Source organism: Copadichromis virginalis, linkage group LG3 (assembly GCF_057382275.1).
Source record: "Copadichromis virginalis isolate Kocher_CV1m ecotype Utaka linkage group LG3, C_Virginalis_male_GT1.1, whole genome shotgun sequence".
Lineage (NCBI taxonomy): Eukaryota > Metazoa > Chordata > Actinopteri > Cichliformes > Cichlidae > Copadichromis > Copadichromis virginalis.
In genome coordinates this window covers 21,361,238-21,381,284 of record NC_140620.1, presented here as the reverse complement: position 1 = coordinate 21,381,284, position 20,047 = coordinate 21,361,238, and the positions used below count along the sequence as shown (strand labels likewise).

The following is a 20,047-nucleotide window of genomic DNA, read 5'->3' as shown; positions in this document are numbered from 1 at the left end:
CCTTTGACTGTAAGTGCCATTTATAAGTACATGTTTTTATTTGAGCCAATTTGTTTAATGTATTATCTGAAATTTGATGTTTGACAATAATGTATATCATTTGAGTTTATTTTTGAGTCTCGACAGAATATTGAGCTTTATTGTGAAAGTTTTATGTGGAATATAAACAAGCGGACGGCGGAGCCACACAATGGTTTTAGCGTCGTTGTTGCTAACCAAAGTACTCACAAACAGTCGATCCGGTGTGTGATCATATTAATCATAAGAGAAAGAGAACTCTAAGGAATTAATATAGCCACTACAGTAACCATCAAAACCATGAAAAAATATTGGCGTACAGTTTATTTTGAGACCCTACGAAACAAACGATAGGTACAAAAAAAACGACGTATCGTCAGTTTCAGGCCAATCTCTGTAAACCCTAGATATGGTTGCGTGGGAAAATCCCAGCAGACAGGCCCGTCTGGCACCAAAGACCTTTCTTTCTCACTCGGATTCTCATTTTGAGCTACTGTAGGTTGTCTTGGCCATTTGAAGACATCAAGTTGCTGCTATGTGATTGGCTCATTTGTTGTTTGCATTAACGAGAAGATGAAAGAGTACCTAATATAGTGGCCGCTGAGTGTTTCAAAGCACTTCAATAAATGTTACAGGGGCTAAAACACCGACCTGCCTCCTGCTTTATCTCAGGCTGCAGGAGCTCCAGCAGTCTCCTCTGCCGGTCGAGCTCCTGCCTGAAGCCCGCAGCCTCCTCCTCATAGTCGGCTACAGTCCGCTCCACCACCGATAAGATCTCCCGAGCTGCTGTGCTCAGTTTGTCGGTGATGATTCCTCTCAGTATGTCGCTCTTGGACATATTAGCGATGTCTGGCTCGCTGTCCCAGCTCTGCACCATCGTCATCATCATCGAGTCGCTCATGAAATAATTTCTTTTTTCCCGCGTGGGAAAATGTTTCTGTCGGATGTTTAACCCTAGAAGTTTTTACCGAGCTAGTGAACGCGCAAATGTTGTCCGGCTGGAAACATAAAAGGAAACACCATCCTAGGAGAAAATGACACATAGCACAGACATAGCACAGTAATAGACTATCACACGTATAATTATATCAGTATTTTATTAAAAAAGAACCCCCGCGCCGCCGCCGCCCAAAAAACCCATTTAGGTTTATTTGGCACTAACTGCATTTCCATCACAATAACAGCAGGTTTTAATACATATAATAGGGAGAAATCATGATACATGTAGATTGTGCTCCGAGGGTTACTTAAAAAAGTGTCGCCCCTGTGTTTTCCTGTAGCCTAATTGTAACTTTATTGTAATTATATTGCTCCACTTTCTGTAGAGTATGCAGGAATATTATTTATATAAAAAAAATTTTAATTAAAAAAATTTAGTATGGTCTTTTTCTCGTTTGTGGTTCATGTTTCCAGCCGGGCAGCATTTGCTGTTGTACGTCGCCTGTAGTGTAACATCCGTACCGCACGTTCCCCCACGCGCGTTAATTGTTTCATCTCCGGTAAAGAAGTGAGCGGGACCCACGGAGCCCCACCATGGAGCCGGACTCATCCGACCCCAATACGTCCAAAACCGACATGCTGAGAGGAGTCATCGCCGAGAAGCTCACCTTGGCCGCCCGGGAGATCTTAGCGGTGGTGGAGAAGACTGTAGCCGACTACGAGGAGGAGGCTGTGGGTTTCAGGCAGGAGATTGACCGGCAGAGGAGACTGCTGGAGCTCCTGCAGCCTGAAGTCAAGTTAGAGGCTTTAGGTCTGTGTGTGTGGATAACAGAACAGTGTGTTGTTTCCTGCGGAGAGAGCGAGAGCTCGCGTAATGACGAACCCCGTTTACAAAACACTAATTTAACATTTCTTTGCTTGACGTGAAGCCCATTGACATTCGAGTATTCATCTCAAAACCTGATTATAACACTCCTTAATTTGGTATACATGTAACACCCCTGAGCCATGTCATATTTCAGAATTTTAAGTTTTTATTGGCTCGTGGTAATGTCACAAAGCTAGCCTTTGGTTTCTCTTTAAGTGAAATCCGGTGGGCTTTTAAAGCCTTGAAATGTCGTTTAAAGTCAGCTACAGCTGCTATAAAACCCTCTCTAGAATGATGACAGAGTCATCGGGACTTAAAAAACCCATCCTAGTGACTGATTTAAATAAACATTTTAAATCGTTTCCCAAGTTGCGCCGCTGTTCCCGAATCAAAACAAAGATGGCGGCCTGCCGGCTACATGGACACAACGGTGTTTGTTCAAGCGCTGTGGTGCGATTTTACAGCGCTTGCCATGACTGTTTCTATTGAAATTTATTTAAATCAACTATAAAAAATACTGTGCTATAGTTAACACACAGCTGTGCTGTGAAACCAGCGGTTTTAAGTTCCCAACGTATATAATGTTTAGGTATTACCCGTAACCTTTTTGGGGCGGGTGGGGGTGTTTCTTTTGACTTCGTCGTTCATCTTCACATTAATGTCTTTGCGAACCTTCAAATAAGCATTGACTTCTCTTGCTAATAATCACAGTCCTTTATTTTTTTGTAGACACCCATTTTTTAGAACATATCCCTTATATATTTAATTTTTTTTTTTACAGCTGTCTATGGTTGGATCTGGCCTATGTCATGAAACGGGATATCCTTAAATGTGCTCTCTAGCCTTCAAGTCTCTGCGAGGGGCAGCCAATAAGAAACAACGTGGTTAAAAAGGACTCGTGTCACTCAAGAACCTCTAGCAACTCTAGAATTTCACTCACATGTGATGTGACAATAAAAGTGATTTGATTTGATTTGATTTGATTTGATTTGATTTGACCTGCCGAGGAACAGTCATGTTTCCCTAGGAACCAGTTGTTGCTAAGTGCTTGTCAGCTGGCCTGTGTCCATGGGTTGTTCCGTGTATGTAGTTTGTGTAATAGTGTAATAAGTTTTGTCCACGCATTTGCTAAAAACAGTTCCACTTACCCTCTGACAATAAAATGTATGTAAATTGGACCTGACCATTCTGGGGTTGAAACAACAGGTAGCTCCATGTGCTTTGATTTAGCAGATTTGACACAAATATAAAGAGACTTTTGTCTCCTCCTGGGATCATACTGGGAATCTTTGGCGTATTAGGCCGATGTAGACACCACTACACAAAGGACTTTCCCCTGGAAACACCTGCAGGCACGCAAAAGCCTGTATGGACACCAAATAGCTGCCATATGTGAGAGCTATTTGAATGTGGGAATCCTGGAGTCTGCAGTTTGTTTACATGTAAATCAGGTGAATCTAAAGCTTAACTCATCTACTGCTGTGACTCAAGAGAATGAAACAGGTTGCTCGTTAATCAGCAGTGTCATCTGCGCTCATAAGAATAATTCTGACGTGAAATCTTTTTTTTGATTGTTTTGTTTTATTACTTAATAACACTAAAATGCTTATATGGTGCAGATGACCAGGAGCAGTTTTCCCTTTGTGAGGCTGGAGGAGGTCGACTACCAGAAGATCAGGAGCAGCACAAATATGAGCAGAGTATGACTTTTAACCTACTTTGATATATGTAAACAAAGTCGTCATATTTATATTTGTAATGGATCAAGATGCACAGAAACATAAGAGATCTATCTATCTATCTATCTATCTATCTATCTATCTATCTATCTATCTATCTATCTATCTAAACACTGATGTTCGTTTGTATAAATGCAGTTCAAATTAGATGTGGTGTACTGCAGGGATCCTCTCTGGGCCCACTGTTGTTTCTGTTTATGTCATTTGGTACTTTTTATTTGACTTTGTCAAATGCATTGCTGTAATGAACAGTTTGTTGGGCATTATAACCTCCCAGTATTTTTCTCTTAGTAATAAGTTGAATTAACTAAGCTGAATTTGAAGCTGAATTTCAGAAACAACAAAATTTCCCAAATTTGAGACATAAAAGACTGATAGAGTCAAACATTTGGAGTTTTTTTAGTGTTCAGGTAAAAAAATATTTGACTGCAATTTGACCCCAGTCAACGGACAGTTTCAGTTGTAATCACATGTTCACGCACTGAAGGGGAGAGTGTAATTAACCGTCCTACAGAACTGCTTTAATGTTCAGATAATGGTTGGCAGACTAAGTAGTGATAGAAGTGTTCGTTGGAGCCTCGTATAATTGTTTTTTTAACAGCAAACAAAATTTGAAGACGAGAATTTAAGTAATAGCGTTTCTTCCTCTTCCTGACGCGGCATGTTAACTGTTGTTTATTCATGGTTGCACATTTGTATGATTAATGCTGTCATGTGGGAAAACTAAATAAATAAACTTTGAATTTGTTTCCAGGGGTGGAGGACAGCCAAAGCCTGGGATTCTCAGGCTACAGTGAGGAACAAATAGAGGAAGACGAACATGAAGATGAGGATGAGGAGGAGGAGGAGGAGATGGCACAGCAGTGTTATGAAGCAGCACCACGGTTACAAGATACAGACACACTGTAAGTGTACAGACACCGCTCTGTGTGTGCGTGTGCTGTTGTAACATTTGTGACTCATCTGCTGATCTTGAGGTTATTTTGTTCTTTTCCTTTTTTAGGCTCGTGCCTTCCACGGTTCAGACTGACAGACGGAGAGCAGACAGACCTTGGATCAGTGAAACGCAGAGTTTCGTGGACCTCAGGATCCGCATCCTGGACTCGATGATCGACGTGCTTTCAAAGAGGGGTGAGTGTGAGAAAGATGTAAATAAATAAACCATTACTGTTGCATCTTTAAGGGTTTGGATTTTACTCTGGATGTTTTTCCCCATATGATTTTAAACTGAGGACATGGAGTTTTATGGGCAATGTGACTGCTGCAGATACCTCATAATGTATTTCAGCTTATTTGGAGCATTTGTAAAATACAGCTAAAGCACAGGAATGAATAAAAAGTCACTTTTTGTGTTTTTAATCAAAGCCTGTAGTCTGTGGGTGAAGCTTTTCCTGCAGTCTAGATAAAAACTTGTCTATCCCTCTGCATCGCAGTGTTTCAGAAGTACCCACTTCATGAGCTGCAGTGTCGTCGTGGCCTTCAGGAGGCCGACTTCCTGCATCTGCTTAGGTCAACCTTCCCCCAGCTGGCTGCTGATGAACCTTTTGACGTTTTTATAACTGACAACACCAGAAAGCTGCAGCCTCTGAAAATAGACTTGTGGACTCCGGAGGCGATCGAGAGGACCATCAGGGCAAATGGGAATTCTGCCCTCTACATCCGCCTGAAGGTAAGGTGCCTAATGTGTGACGCCCTCGCTGGAGTTAACTTCCTGTAAACTATGTTCTTGACTTTGCTCGTTGCTCTGATGGTGTCTTTTGGAGAATGAATCATTCAAGCATAAAAAGGCTCAAACTCAAGGGATGAACCAGTGTTGTGTCTACACAGAACAGAGGACTTGGCGTAGAATCAGTTTTAAAATGGATCTGCAGGCAGTTTGTTTTCATTTCTTTAGTTTTATTAAATGAATCTATGAAAAATGCCAAAAGTAAAGCATTTTTGCACCAACAAGGTGATTCCTGAAGAGCTATTATGGTAAAAAAGTGTCATATCTCAGCATGGTGTGCAGTGAGATACAACAGTGAGCATCCACAGCCATCTGTAGAACACAGTGGAGGCTCTGTCATGATGTGGGGCTGCAATCCAGCCAGTCTAGTTGGGATCTTCTCATAAGGAAAGAATCGTGAACAGTCCTGCAGTCTGACTCGTTTTTGTGCCATTTTTCTAAAAAAAAACTGTCAAAACATCTTTATTTCAGAATCAGCAGAGTTTAGAAGCTGAAGAGGAGCTTCAGCCATTGCACGGAAATAAAGCTGCTGCTGAGCACATGAGGTACCTCAAGTATTCAAACGCTGCTGTAAATAACCAGTAAATATAGAGGACAAAAACAAACAGATACATCGTATATAAAAGGCTAAATTATTTGTTATAATGTTGTTTTTGACTTCTTTACTCTTTCAGGAAGAGGGTGGGCAGACCTGGGTTCAGGAAAACACAGACGCATGTAATGATCAGAATCCGCATCCTGGGTAAAATGAAGTCTGACGTGCTCTCAGCCAGAGGTGCGCCCAATAAAACCTCCAGTTTGGTGTCTCTTTGGACAAACTGTGTCTCTTTGTGACTGTGAAGTTAAATAGTAAAAGCCTGTCCATGTGTGTTCATTGTTTTTCAGTGTATCAGATGTGCCCGCTTCATGAGCTAATGTGCCCTCGGGGTCTACAGGAGGATGACTTCGTGGACCTGCTGAGGTCCACCTTCCCTCAGCTGACTGCCGATGAACCTTTTGACCTCTTTGTGAGTGACAAAAGCAGAAAACTGAAGCCTCTGAAAGTACGGTCACTGACGACGGAGGAGGTGGAGAGGGCTACGAGGACTTCTACGCTCTACATCCGACTGAAGGTGCTGATTCACAAAGACCTTTGTCTGCTACTAAAAAAATCTTAGCAGACAAAGAAATAATCTGGTTTATTGTCTGTCTTTGTGTTTTCTGAGAATCTTGAGCATTAAATAGGTTGTAAAACTCCACGTGTGACCAGTCAGGAGTGCCATTTGTACGGTGGCCCTGAGAGGCCAAACGGACTGCAACTTAAGAAAACACCAGCAATAAGAAAAACGCTGCAAAAGCACACAAAACACACAGAAATAGAAAAAACTAAAACAGAAATAGGAAAAATCAAATTTCCAAAAGCACAAGGGAAGTGTTTCTGGGGAGACAATAACCCGACGGACCAGTTGCAGGAACCAAAATATGCTAAGAACTGCACTGAGAGACACTTAAAAGAAGTGGAGGATCTATCGGTTTGTGAGGAAAGAAAAGATCAGAGTTAAGTGTGTTAGCCTAACTATTAGCCTAAAAATCCATCATCAGTATTAAATGAATCATGATAAAACACACCTAGCATGTTTTGGGTTCCTGCAGCTGGTCCGTCGGGTTATTGTCTCCCCAGAAACACTTCCCTTGTGCTTTTGGAAATCTGTTTCTTTCTATTTGTGTTTTGTGTGTTTTGCAACGTTTTTCTTATTGCTGGTGTTTTCTTAACTTGAAGTCCGTTTGTCCTCTCAGGGGCACCGTACATTTGCATTTAACTACACAGACCAACAGTACACCACTAAATCTTTTCTTTCTTCTGTAGCCGTCGGAGGAGCTTCAAGCCTCAGCGAAACAGTTCCTGAGTGTAGGAGATGTTTTAGCTGAAACTCTTCCATTGACCCTAAAACCAACCAGAAAGAAACCCGGGTAAGTCAAAACCTGACTATAATAAATATTGGCTAGTCAGCCATAGCAAACAGATCTGTAAAAGCCTAATTTTAAGGTTTTGCATATCAAGACAGGATGAAAAACAAACTCAGTCAGGCTGTGGTCTGCACTTGACTCTGGTGACTGCAAAGTGGCCAAATCATCACCCCACTGTGCCGACTCTTGGTATGAGGTGTGTGTGAACTTTAACATGCTGACTGAGGCCCTTGGAGTCTGAGATGGAGCTTTTTGGTTTCCTGTAGTTTCTCCGGGCATTGCACAGTCTGACCTTGTGGTGAATGTGCTGGGGCATTTACTCCTGAGAAGATCGGCAGCTGCTTTGAATGTTTCCACTGTAGAAAATGAAGCAGAATGATGGATGTTAGATTCTTTGGTAACTATTTTTTTCTCGCAGATACAGTTTCTTCTTTAAGATCGTTGCTGATGTTTTTCCTCCTCAGCATTCTGTTAACACACACCTGAATGCTGCGAACCATCAAACTGCCAAAACCTCTGCTTTCCTTTAAGTTAAATGCATAACGAGACAGTAGGGCTGTGCGATATGACCAAAATCTCATATAAGACATCTATCGTCCCGATAACGATATAAATCACAAAAATTTTACATTTTCTGTAAATTCTGTGAATCTCGGGCAGCTCGACTTGCGCGAAGTGTTTCCAGCTGGGCGTCGTGTAGCTGGAGTCGAGTGTTTTAACTGATGCATGAAACAATACATTTTTAGTCATAAGTTGTAACGGGCGCCGTTTTTATTACACGGCGTGCTGCAGGGAAAAGCCTGTTCTGACGTTTGAGTCTAAGGTTTATTTTTTAGCACCTGGCGGCTCTTTTTTGCTTCTCATCCGTCAATACTCTGCATCTTTCACGTGATTCAGTTTATTTTGAAAAGTCTCAACAGGATCTTGAGCTTTATTGTGATTCATCTCCTTTCCTTCTCCTTTTTCATCTTTGTGTGTTGTGTCTCAGAGTACAGTCTGCTAGGAGGAAACCTACCAAATCTGAGCTCAGTGACCCATTCACACATGTGGATTTCAGGGTCCGGATCCTGGAGGACCCTCTGATGGAGGTGCTCACACCCCAAGGTAAATTGAAAGCTTTTAGCTCTGAGGTCACATCTCCAGTTCCTGTATGAGGTGATGATAATAATAATAATAATAATAATAATGGATTTATATAGCGCTTTTTTTCAAAGCGATTTACAATACCACTATTCATTCACTCTCACATTCACACACTGGTGGAGGCAGCTACAGTTGTAGCCACAGCTGCCCTGGGGCAGACTGACAGAAGCGAGGCTGCCATATCGCGCCATTGGCCCCTCTGGCCAACACCAGTAGGCGGTAGGGTAAAGTGTCTTGCCCAAGGACACAACGACCAGGACAGAGAGCCCGGGGATCGAACCGGCGGCCTTCCGATTACAGATGTGCTTCCCAACCCCCTGAGCCACGGTCGCCCCAACGACAGCTTGTGTCTCTCTGGAAGCTTTTCTGCTGAGACTCTGAAATGTTAACAGTCTGTCTATAAAGAGGCTCTGTGAGTGCCTGCAGGCTTGTACAAAATCAACACACGGGTCTGAGTCATGTTAACGTATTAATCATATTTAAAGAAATTTCGCCTCAAATAACATTGGGTCGTTTTAAACCAAATGACTGTAACTGATATATAACTGTGAACCTTTTCGATTGTTCTCGGTAAACGCCGGCTGTGACTGTGACCAGCACAAGCTACAGCAGCAGTATATCCTCTGTAACTCGTGTTATTAGTTCAGACTCTTACCTACTTGGCTTTTGTGTTCCCAGTGTTTCTGAAAAGCCGCATTCAGGAGCTGCGGTGTCCTTATGATCTACAGGAGGCTGATTTCCTGGACCAGCTGAGGTCTTCCATCCCTCAGCTGGCTGCAGGTAAACCTTTTGACATCCTCACTGCTGACAAAAGCCGGGTACTGCAGCCGCTGAGTGTGGACACGCTGACACCGGCGGAGATCCACAGAGCCATCACCTTAAGGAGAAACACTACTCTCTTCGTCCGACTGAAGGTACCGTGTAAACTTGAGACCAAGTATCTGATCTGTTGCTCATAAAAATAAGGACAGTGTTGCTGTTTTTGGTGGAAACACTTAAGATACAAACCTTTTTTGTTTTTACCTTCTGGGGGAACAGGGAGCCGGTCCGTCCACCCCAAATCCAACCAGACTGGACACCAGGTGAGTTAATGTTAACAAGCCTCAGCTGCTCATTAATCAATTTAATCTCTCGTTTTATCGCCTGATCTCCATCACTAACGTTATTGTGTCCCAGAGTTCAGTCTGACAAGAAGAGCCTGGGCAAGCCTCAGCTCAGTCGATCAGACTCCCACGTAGATCTGAAGGTCCGCATCCTGGAGGACTCTCAGATGGAGGTGGTCGCACCCCAAGGTAAATGCACAGCTGCTACTTGTGTGTCCAGAAACGGCTTCAGCTGCCATCCATACACAGCAAGCTTGTGGATGCTAGCAGACAGCAGAGCTATTGTCCTCTGCCCGTCCTTAAAAATGTAAATGTAAATAATTAACTTTATTCCTTGTGCTGTGGTGACACAGCATGGTGTGGTCTATGACAAGTACTGCATATTGTATATTATTCGAAATGGTTTTGTGAAATTTTCTTTCAATGTCAACTCTGACTTTGGGCAGTAACCATGAAGGTCTAATGGTTAGCCACCCTAGGTACTCATGGGTCTACTGTGGATGCTAGACTGCTAACAGACAGGCAGACGAACTGAGCCGATTACATACTCCTTCCCTGCGGGGCAAGAATTACCGTGGTCTTGACTTGTCTAGTCTTTGGAAATGAAACAGTCTTTAGAGACCAGCAGAGTGGGTTGAAGCTGTAAAACATGAATGAGAAATAAAAAAGTCTGATTTTACATTTTCATAAGAGCCCTGACTGTGGTTGTTTGCTTCAGTTCAATAACAATAAATCAGCCAAAAAGCTTCCCAGCATCTTTACTGTTTTTAGTTATGTGTTGTACACGTCATGGATAACTGAACAAGCTGTGACTGAGTGGATTCATTTTTCTCTTTCCTCTTAGTATTTCAGAACTACCCACTTCACAAACTGCGGTGTCACCGCAGCCTGCAGGAGGACGACTTTCTGGAACTGCTGAGGTCCACCTTCCCTCAGCTGGCTGCTAACGTACCTTTTGACATCCTCACGGTTGACAAAAACAGGAAACTGCAACCTCTGAATGTGGAGTCACTGACTCCAGAGCAGGTCTACAAGGCCATTGATTCATCAAGGATCAATACCCTCTTCATTCGACTGAAGGTACTGTGACTCACTACATTTTAAAATACTCCTACTCGACATTATCCGGAAACCTTGTACAGCAAGTACAACATTGCTCTCTGGTACAAACGTGAAACTAAATGTGGATGCCCTTATCATGCATCGAAGACTGTTTTCTGCTGAAGCAAAGACATTTTGTGATTTTTTTTTTTTTCTCTTTTTTTTAAAATTTCTTTTCTTTTTATTTTTTTAATACGAAACTCTTTCAGGCACCAGAGAAAGTCCAGGTTGGTGCAAGGAAGCTTGAACACCTGCAGAAAAAAGTGGACACAGCTACAGAGTCGTCATTTTTACCTGAACAAACTGTGATGCATGGGAGGTGAGTCGGTCAAACTATCAGTCTTAGCCGTTCAATAGAAATCTATAAAGAGACAGGAACATACGTGTGATGATGCTTGAACCTTCAAACTCGCATGTGGTCGTGAGTGTTAGGTAGTAACTGAAGAAACAAGACTGTCACTGAAAGCTGCTGCACTTCACGGCACCAGCATACTGCCAGGTTGGTCGCTGCAAGTGCAGCTGCCAGTGATGTCGTCACCCAGCCCAATCCATTTATGCTCACTGTTACGGCACAGGAGGCGGCTGTTTTGTTTTGGTGTCCTCACTCAGATAATGTCAGCACTGTGTTGCAGGATCTCGCTCTGTATAATCTGTGACTTTGAGCTTCACTATTGATTTATCATTAAAACAAAAGTAAAAACCAACATTTCAACCCTGGAGTGGCAGCAGTACAGCTAGACCTAGTGACAGCAGCTGGTATATCAATTTGATGTCAGCTTTGTCATAATTTTACATAAATTCCTTGGGGATTAATAACCACACAGCAGGTATAAAAAGGCTCCTAGATTTCAAAGTTGAGGTGGTGTCTTCACATGGAGGTTCCCTGGACCTTGGTGTTACCCAGTAGGCCATAGAAAACATACCTGTGGAAGGGTGCACTTTATAGTCTCCAGTTCTGTCAAGTTTAGAAAAGTTGTGGTGTTCACTGATGTACAATCACTGACAGTGAGTTGGAAAAATATTGTCAGTATTCCTGTGCATCAACTTTGTTGGGATACTTTAATGCTCCAGTCAACACGACCTTGTTCCTTGGTGTCCTCCACCACACCGGCCAAAATGGACTAAATAATGTGGGGGGTTCATTGAGCCAGTCAGTTGCTGAAGGTGGTGTGGATGAAAATTAAAACGTGCTCTATCCAGCTTTTTTGTGGGTTGTTCTTGGTGTGGAGTGCTTGGTAGATACGAAGACTGTTCCAAGGTGGTTCAACAATGGGCCCAGTTCAGGAGCTCAAGGACCTGCTGCTGAAGTCTTGGGATCGATGACCTGGATGACTGAGAACCTTCAGAGACACTCGCTCTTCCAACTTTTCCGGTCTAAGAAAAAAAGTATTTTTTTGCAGATTAAAAAAACGTACTGAACATTGTCTTACTCTGCTGCAGTGACAGGACTTAAATTTGAAGCTAATCTTTACTGCTTCCGGAAATATTTCTCACATTTGTTCAACTTATTAAAATAGATAAAGGTAATAACTGTAAAGGGGCCAGTGTAACGCTGTGGTGTCTGTCTCTAATGTTATTGTTTCCCAGGGATCAGTCCGACAGGAGGAAGCCTGGTAGGCCTCGGATTAGCCAATCAAGCTCCCATGTAGATCTCAGGATCCGCTTTGTGCAGGACTGGGATGTCAATGTGATTTCACCTAAAGGTAAATTTAAAACTGCTCATTCTGTGTTCAGATTGGTAACAAATGTGCACTGATATGTATTTTTAGGGCCATACCTAAAAATTAGATTATTTAGATATGTGTTTGTTTAGGTTTTCAACTTTCAGTGTCAGGATTTGGAAAATTAGGCAAAGTTGGACAAAGTTGCCTTTAGGATTGCTGTCACTAGGGTTTTATATCAAATTTATTTTAAAAAAAATCTGTAGGCCTAATGCAGCAGTAGCTTGTAAGGTGAGCTGTCTCTTTTTTTCTTGTTAATGTTAGTACAGTCAGCATACTGTTTGTTGTGTTTGTCTCATGGATAACTACCTGCCTGACTATTGGAGCTTCTCTGTTTTTTCTCAGTGTATAATAAGTACCCGCTTCATCACCTGAAGTGTCCTCGAGGCCTGCAGGAGGCCGACTTTGTGGAACTGCTGAAGTCCACTTTCCCTCAGCTGGCTGCTGATAAACCTTTTGACGTCCTCACAGCTGACAGGAACAGAAGACTGCAGCCTCTAAAAGTAGAGCTATTGACTCCAGAGGAGCTGTACAGAGCCATCAAGGCGAGTGGGAGCATTGTCCTCTTCGTTCGACTCAAGGTACTGCATCTGACTGGGTAGATATTTGTGTTGTCCTTCAGAATGTCTGTGAAAGATCTAGATAGATTAATTGACCAAAAGTCTAATAAGTCCAACAAAAACTGAAGTAACACTGCTCTCTGCTTTAAATGTGTGTCCTTCATTCTACAAAGGTAGAGCAAATCAAGATGCAAACTGTAAATTAATAACATTCACCTCCAAAGGAAAGTTTCCATCTTAATGCTGCAGTCGGCAAAAAATTTCATAAGGTGCAACTTTGAAGGCACATGTTCTCCAGTTCTTTGCATCACATCTTTCACAATTTTACTACCACTTAGCAAATATTTGGCAAGTGTTTGCAGACAAGTTGGCTCCTTCTGTGAGGTCTACTGGCAACCAAATCAATCGTAGGACATTTTTGTTCCAGTATTCATTTCGCAAATGTCGCCCGCTCAACAGCAAGTACCCTCTAGCAACCACTAACCAACCAACTGAGGTAAAGTACACTTTTCCCTAGCAACCAGTGATTACTAGTCTCTACGCCTCTGTGACTGATGCGTTTTATATTTGCCTCAGAAGTCGGATGTCTTGGACTGTGAAGTCAGGGCTAGTTCAACTTGAGATGTACATTCCAGTTGAAAATTCCAACTGGGAGCTCTAAAATTCTTACTTCTAGGTTCAAATGGAAATAATCACGGGGCCTTAACCCTCTGGCGTCCAGGGTATAATTGGCCGTTTTTGACTACTTTTGATTTTACCTCTATATTTCACCTTTAAAATATGTTTTTCTTGCCTTGTTTGGTATCATTATTTTCAGCACAACCTCAAATATCTGAAATTTGAGTTATTCTTTCATTTTGGTATACTATATTAGCACAGTTGATCTAAATTCAGACAAAAAATTCTAAATCTGAGTAGAAAAAAGTTATATTTTTTACTGTAAAACCCACAAACATGTTTAACGAATCATTTTCATAACTTGAAATGCAAATAGAAATTGTACATTTCTAAAAATTATGCACAAGTTTTGCAAACAACAAAGTTATCAGGTACTATTTACCAAAAATGCAGCCAACACCTCAGGCGTTTTTTATATGACCATTTAAATCTATTTACAGAACAATCAGGTGTTCTGCACCAAATAAGAAGGCACACAAATGATTTGTGCCAGTCCAAAAAATGTAGTTTGTGCTCAGTATAAGACAGAGGAGAACACCACAGGTCTGACAGCAGGAGGTGCATCCGTCCAGTTTTCCATGTGGGACCAGCATTTACACTGGAATCTGCCTTTGACGGCTTTTTTAGAGCAAATATGAAATTCAGCAGTCTAACTGACACACAATACGAGACAATAACTACACAACACACTAACTACAGCCTCCAAACACGCTAAACGTCACTAATGTCTCACATAGGAAAACTCTCTCACTCTGTCTTTCGCTCGCCCGCTTTCCGTCGCGGGTGTCACTCCTAAAAACTTCCTCTTCTCCCTAAACAACCAAGTGTCACAGGTTGCCTTATCATTTTTTTGATTGGCTGACATGGTAAACTCTAACACCAATAGGGAAGGGGTGTTATTTCTTTTTCTTTTTTCACTCGCAAAGGGAGATATACTAGCGATATCTGTAGAAAACGCAGTTTTTACCGTCCTTCCCGCTGTAAACGCCACTATTTTGTTCAGAAAAAAACATCGCGTGTATTTTTTATCATAACTCTGGTTTTACGTGGCCCATCGACACAATTCAAAAACTGGTATATAGTTTGAAGTCCGCACTTTTGAGCCAAGTTGAAATGGAGACTCCGACGTGCTGCATCTTGTAGCTGTGTCGTCTTAAATTGGTCATGTGATTTTGACGCGCCGGCACGTCCGGCAACCCCAGAGGGTTAAAAGTTATTTTGATGTATGCTCACGTACCAGAGGTTAATGATTTCTAATTCGACTTTATGTTTTGGATATTCACGCAGGCACCTGAGGGAGTCCAGACTAGCGCGAAAAAGCTTGACCTACAGAGAAAAGTTGACGGCACTGAAGAGTCTCCGTCCTTTACCGAGCAAACTGGGCTGCACATGGGGTAAGCACCACCTGTTAGATCCAATTGTTAAAAAGTCTGAGGTTTGCTGAAAGAGTCTAACTGGACAGATTGCTTTTTATGAAACATTCACTCCCAATCAATTCATGCTCTGTGGTGTTAGAAGATGCTACACAGACACCACTTTGAATATCTCAACTCACCAGTAAACTGTTTGTCATTAATAACAACAATAAGCCCTAAACTTTAAATTTCTGTTCCCACAGAAGCCCTCATCAACCGGAAGAAAATCCAGTGAACATTTTCTCAAACAGCTCAACATCACGTCACAAAGATGTGGAGCTGAAGGAATCTGAGGGTGGTTTGGAGTACACTGGTCTCTCGACCTTGCAATCTTTAATACTTTATGAACACAACGAGTTGAGTGATGGGCTTCCCAATGAGAAACCAAACATAACCAATGATCATCTGGTGAACGGTGAACCCGAGAAGACGAAAGGGAATCGACGAGTCAAACATTCAGTCATCCGAATAAAGAAGGCAAAGCAGAAAATGTTGATTCACAACAGCGAGGCTCTGCTGTCCTGTAAAGTCTGCCAGATTTTACGTGGGTCGACAAACATGCTGATCAAACACGCCTGGAGTCATGTGGACGAGCGAGAAAGGCTCTGTGGAGTGTGTGGAGAGCAGTCAGTGTCTGCAGAGCAGCTCAGGAGTCATCTTCAGACTCACCAGAAAACGCACACCTGCAACATCTGCGGGAAGTCCTTCCTCACCGTCGTTGGCTACAGGGGTCACCTCGCTCGACACAAGGGAAACACGCCGTACAAATGTAGAACCTGCCACAAAGCGTTCCCTGAGAAGTGGGTGCTGAAGAACCATGAGTCCCGGGTCCATGCAGTGGATAAGCCACACAGAAAAAACTTTTCCAAGTTGAAGCTCAAACTTCACCGGCCGACCAATCATGCGGGGGGGAAGCCACACAGCTGCAATGTGTGTGGGAAGCGCTTCCGCCACCTGGATACTTTGTCTCAACATGTGGCACTTCACTCGGGTAGCACGGCAGCCACAGACAGACGGATCCATACAAAGAACCACAGCAGGGAGAGGTTGTTCGCTTGCGATAAATGCAACAAGAAGTTCTTTCACAAGTCAAACGTGGTGACTCACATGAGAGTCCATACTGGAGAGAAGCCTTACAAGTGCACACACTGTGGGAAAGGTTTCAGCCAGGGCCACTGTGTGAGAAGACACCTCCTGATCCACCAGAAGAAGTACCACCAACAAACAGAGCAGCTTAGTAGGGTTGAAACTGAAGACAGTTATGCTAAGGTGGACAGCATGCCCTCTCCCCAAAAATGAAACTAAAATGTGGTGGGTGTGTACAGTAGTGACCCAGAGGGGGAAAGATGTGCCTCACCCTCAATACCAACCGATCTCTGGGGAAAGTTAGCTTATAGGTTTCTAGATAGTTAGAAGGTGAGTGTTCAAGACGGCCCAGACGGTAGCGGCTGAAGTTCAAGGGATGACAGTGGTTCCTGATAACATCACCAATGTAAGAGGGTACCATCCAGTTATTTCATGTTTTCTTTCACTTTTTAACAGTGGGCTGCTTTTTTTATTCTTACTTAAACTAATGGTTACGTTCAGTGTTCTTCACAATGTCAGAAAGGCAACTTCTCAGGATCAGCTGAGGCCTTCGAATGCCTTGATTTGTTCAGACCAAAACTCTGAGACCCAAAGGTTATTCAGTTTACAAACAAAGTAAATATTGAGTATTTTTTGTGTTTACCAATAAAACTAGTGCTCTTAAAGCAGGTAGGGCATTATCTTTTTTGGCCAGTATTAGATATTTGCCAGTAAATGAAAATTTAAAATAAAGAAATAAGTACATTAGTAAGTACACATAACAAATGTTATGTTTCGTGTTTCAAGTGGAAAAATAAAAAATATCACCTGAGATATTAGAATATCAGTTACCGGTATCCTTCTTAAAACTCCAGTATTGGTCAGGTTCTAAAAGTAACTTTTTGCATGTAGTGTCCACAAATTTTCCAAGTTCCTTCACTATGGTTTTTTGTTTTCGACAAAGATTCAGCATATTAAGGCGTGTTTATGCTGCTATATGCTAGCAGCAATGTGGCAAAGGAATATCAAAGAAAACAAAATAATGGTTAGCGACTCAAAGGTTAGAAGAACTAAAATGTAAGGTTACTATGGTAAACAAAGCCTAGCTTCCTTTTTTTGGGATATAATTTGAGCTGGAGGAACCTTTAGTCCTTGGAAAGATCCTGGACATTGAAGCTTAATTAGCAGTACTGCGCTGAACCTGCACTGGCGTTTACCTGCACTTGTGAAACTGAGTTGATTGTGATAAACCAGGAGCTGTTAAATCTTGACCAGCAGTTACTTTGAAACTGGGGAAGGACAAAAAGACTTCAAAACTGACTGAGTCTACACATGAACTGCCAGAGCTGTGAAAATGGGAGGAAAAAAAGGTACATTTCCAACTATTGTGTCAGCATAACTAGCGTTTACGGAAGTCATGCTAATCAGTAGTCCACCAAATGTTATTAGTTACATTTCTTGAGAATGAACATGGTGCAGATTTAACTCAGTACTACAAACAAAGCGTAATGGTACAGGGAAATTAGTGTTTCTGTGACTTTTGGACGGAAGTAATGGATTGATGCTAATCTGCAGGAAATGTTAAATATTTTTCATACACATTCAGATGATCTTGTTCTCTGTTTGCACTTTTTTTTAGATTTACATATTCTTTTAAAAAAAGTACCTCTGTGCCCTAAAGATTACATTATCTCATTGTCAACAACCCCCCTGAAAAAAAATCATAGTTGTAACTCTAGCTGTCCTGTTTTTACTACATGTAGACCCCAGGATTAATGATAACTATAGTATCGCAATAGATTACAAGTTTAGGGAATGATACTTTACAAAAAGCACTATCCATATAGTGTTCCTTAGCAGTCTAATTGGTAAATGGACTGGTTCTTATGTAGTGCTTTTCTATTCTGAGCACTCAAAGCGCTTTACACAACTTGTACATTCACCCAAGCACTTTTTTTTTTCTTTCAAACGCTGTATGCGAAGTGCTTTCTATCTAACATTCATACTCTGATGGATGCATCGGAATATGAACGTGGGGTTAGTATATTTCCAAGGATATTTGGCATGCAGATGGGAGAAGACTGGGATCAAACCATTAACCTTCCAGGTAATGGTTTGTGGTCACCTGCACCATTTGAGCTACAGCCATCTCAGCCAGTCTAGTGTCTACAGTTTTCAAATATTGTGATGGTAGATACCAATAACAGCTCAACATCAGATCAAGGTCACACCAAACCTAAAAAAATCAGTTAATAAAAAAAGAAATAAAGCGCTTTGTTACCCACGTTTTTTTTTTTTTGTTTGTTTTTTTAAGATAGTCTTCAAGCCTTGCAACAATATACTAGGTCTTGAAGGTTAGCAAACCCTTTTACCTTGACCTTCATGGTTAGCGCTCAAGGTCAAAGTCTTCTTAAAAAATTTCTTCAAGAAACCATACCAAGTATGATTGTATGATTTGTGTTGTTTTGTTTTTTCCATTATGACGCCATAGCAGACTGACACCAGCGTGTTTTAATAAAAACATCAAACATAAACATTATAGTATATAGTCCTCACTTTTTGGGAGGAGTTGCGCTCTCTGAGTGCTTTGTTAAAAAAAAATTAAAAATTACATTTTTTTTTAAATGTCACATATTGTTGATACCAGTAAAGAAAACATTGCTGCATTGAATACTTTCCAAATCCAAAAGTTTAATTTCCTTATACCATTGCTCATTTTCTATGGGCTCAAGTTGTTTTCAAAAATATTTTGTGCTTGTAAATCAAATGCGTAGTTGTGAACTGAGTTTTGTAACCTTGTAAACCAAAATTTCTGAAAGTGTTATGGTTGTGCGTCTATACAGGGTGGGACATTTATATGGATACACCGTAATAACATGGGAATGGTTGGTGATATTAAAGTCCTGTTTGTGGCACATTAGTATATGTGAGGGGGCAAACTCCTCAAGATGGGTGGTGACCATGGTGGCCATTTAGAAGTCGACCATCTTGGATGCAACTTTTGTTTTTTCAATAGGAAGAGGGTCATGTGACACATCAAACTTATCGGTAATGTCACAAGAAAAACAATGGTGTGCTTGGTTTCAACGTAACTTTATTCTTTCATGAGTTATTTACAAGTTTCTGACCACTTATAAAATGTGTTCAATGTGCTGCCCATTGTGTTGGATTGTCAATGCAACCCTCTTCTCCCACTCTTCACACACTGATAGCAACACAGCAGGAGAAATGCCAGCACAGGCATCCAGTATCTGTAGTTTCAGGTGCTGCACATCTCGTATCTTCACACCATAGACAATTGCCTTCAGATGACCCCAAAGATAAAAGTCTAAGTGGGTCAGATCGGGAGACCTTGGGGGCCATTCAACTGGCCCACGACGACCAATCCACTTTCCAGGAAACTGTCCATCTAGGAATGCTCAGACCTGGCACCCATAATGTGGTGGTGCACCATCTTGCTGGAAAAACTCAGGGAATGTGCCAGCTTCAGTGCATAAAGAGGGAAACACATCATCATGTAGCAATTTCAAATATCCAGTGGCCTTGAGGTTTCCATTGATGAAGAATGGACCCACTATCGTTGTACCCCATATACCACACCAAACCATCACTTTTGTTGTTCCAACAGTCTTGGAGGGATCCATCCAATGTGGGTTAGTGTCAGACCAATAGCGGTGGTTTTGTTTGTTAACTTCACCATTCACATAAAAGTTTGCCTCATCACTGAACAAAATCGTCTGCGTGAACTGAGCGTCCTGTTCCAATTTTTGTTTTGCCCATTCTGCAAATTCTGTGCTGCAGTAGCTGGAGTTTGTAAGGGTGCCATTTGTGAGTAGCTAATATCCGCTGAAGGGATGTTCGACTAATCCCACTCTCCAGTGACATGTGGGCTCTTGCTGAATGAAGCTAGGACAGCCACTGATGTTTCTTTATTAGTGACAGTTTTCTTTCTAAATGGCCACCATGGTCACCACCCATCTTGAGGAGTTTGCCCCCTCACATATACTAATGTGCCACAAACAGG

General features: G+C 41.9%; 2 protein-coding genes across 3 annotated transcripts in view; one reads left to right on the top strand and one right to left on the bottom strand.

Moving 5' to 3' along the window:
- The window catches only part of LOC146713392 (uncharacterized), a 36,691-nt gene extending 35,631 nt beyond the window's left edge, over positions 1 to 1,060 (bottom strand). The window contains exon 1 of the mRNA XM_085447551.1: positions 670 to 1,060. Within this exon, the coding sequence (XP_085303677.1) occupies positions 670 to 919 (250 nt within the window). The 5' untranslated portion in view covers positions 920 to 1,060. The remainder of the gene's footprint in view (positions 1 to 669) is intronic.
- A 399-nt stretch (positions 1,061 to 1,459) lies between these two features.
- Positions 1,460 to 17,630, top strand: LOC146713391 (uncharacterized). 2 transcript variants are annotated; one of them, XM_085447523.1, is made up of 20 exons: positions 1,460 to 1,768; positions 3,445 to 3,525; positions 4,319 to 4,469; positions 4,568 to 4,695; positions 4,998 to 5,233; positions 5,762 to 5,835; positions 5,965 to 6,065; positions 6,176 to 6,402; positions 7,137 to 7,240; positions 7,332 to 7,433; positions 8,226 to 8,341; positions 9,059 to 9,294; positions 9,419 to 9,462; positions 9,557 to 9,672; positions 10,328 to 10,563; positions 10,794 to 10,903; positions 12,172 to 12,287; positions 12,651 to 12,886; positions 14,831 to 14,937; positions 15,162 to 17,630. In XM_085447523.1, the coding sequence occupies exons 1-20, from the start codon at positions 1,552 to 1,554 to the stop codon at positions 16,255 to 16,257; spliced, it is 3,834 nt and encodes a 1,277-aa protein (XP_085303649.1). In that variant the 5' UTR covers positions 1,460 to 1,551; the 3' UTR covers positions 16,258 to 17,630. The 2 variants fall into 2 exon arrangements, with proteins under 2 accessions (XP_085303649.1, XP_085303642.1); XM_085447516.1 differs by lacking the exon at positions 7,332 to 7,433.
- Positions 17,631 to 20,047: the final 2,417 nt, after the last annotated feature.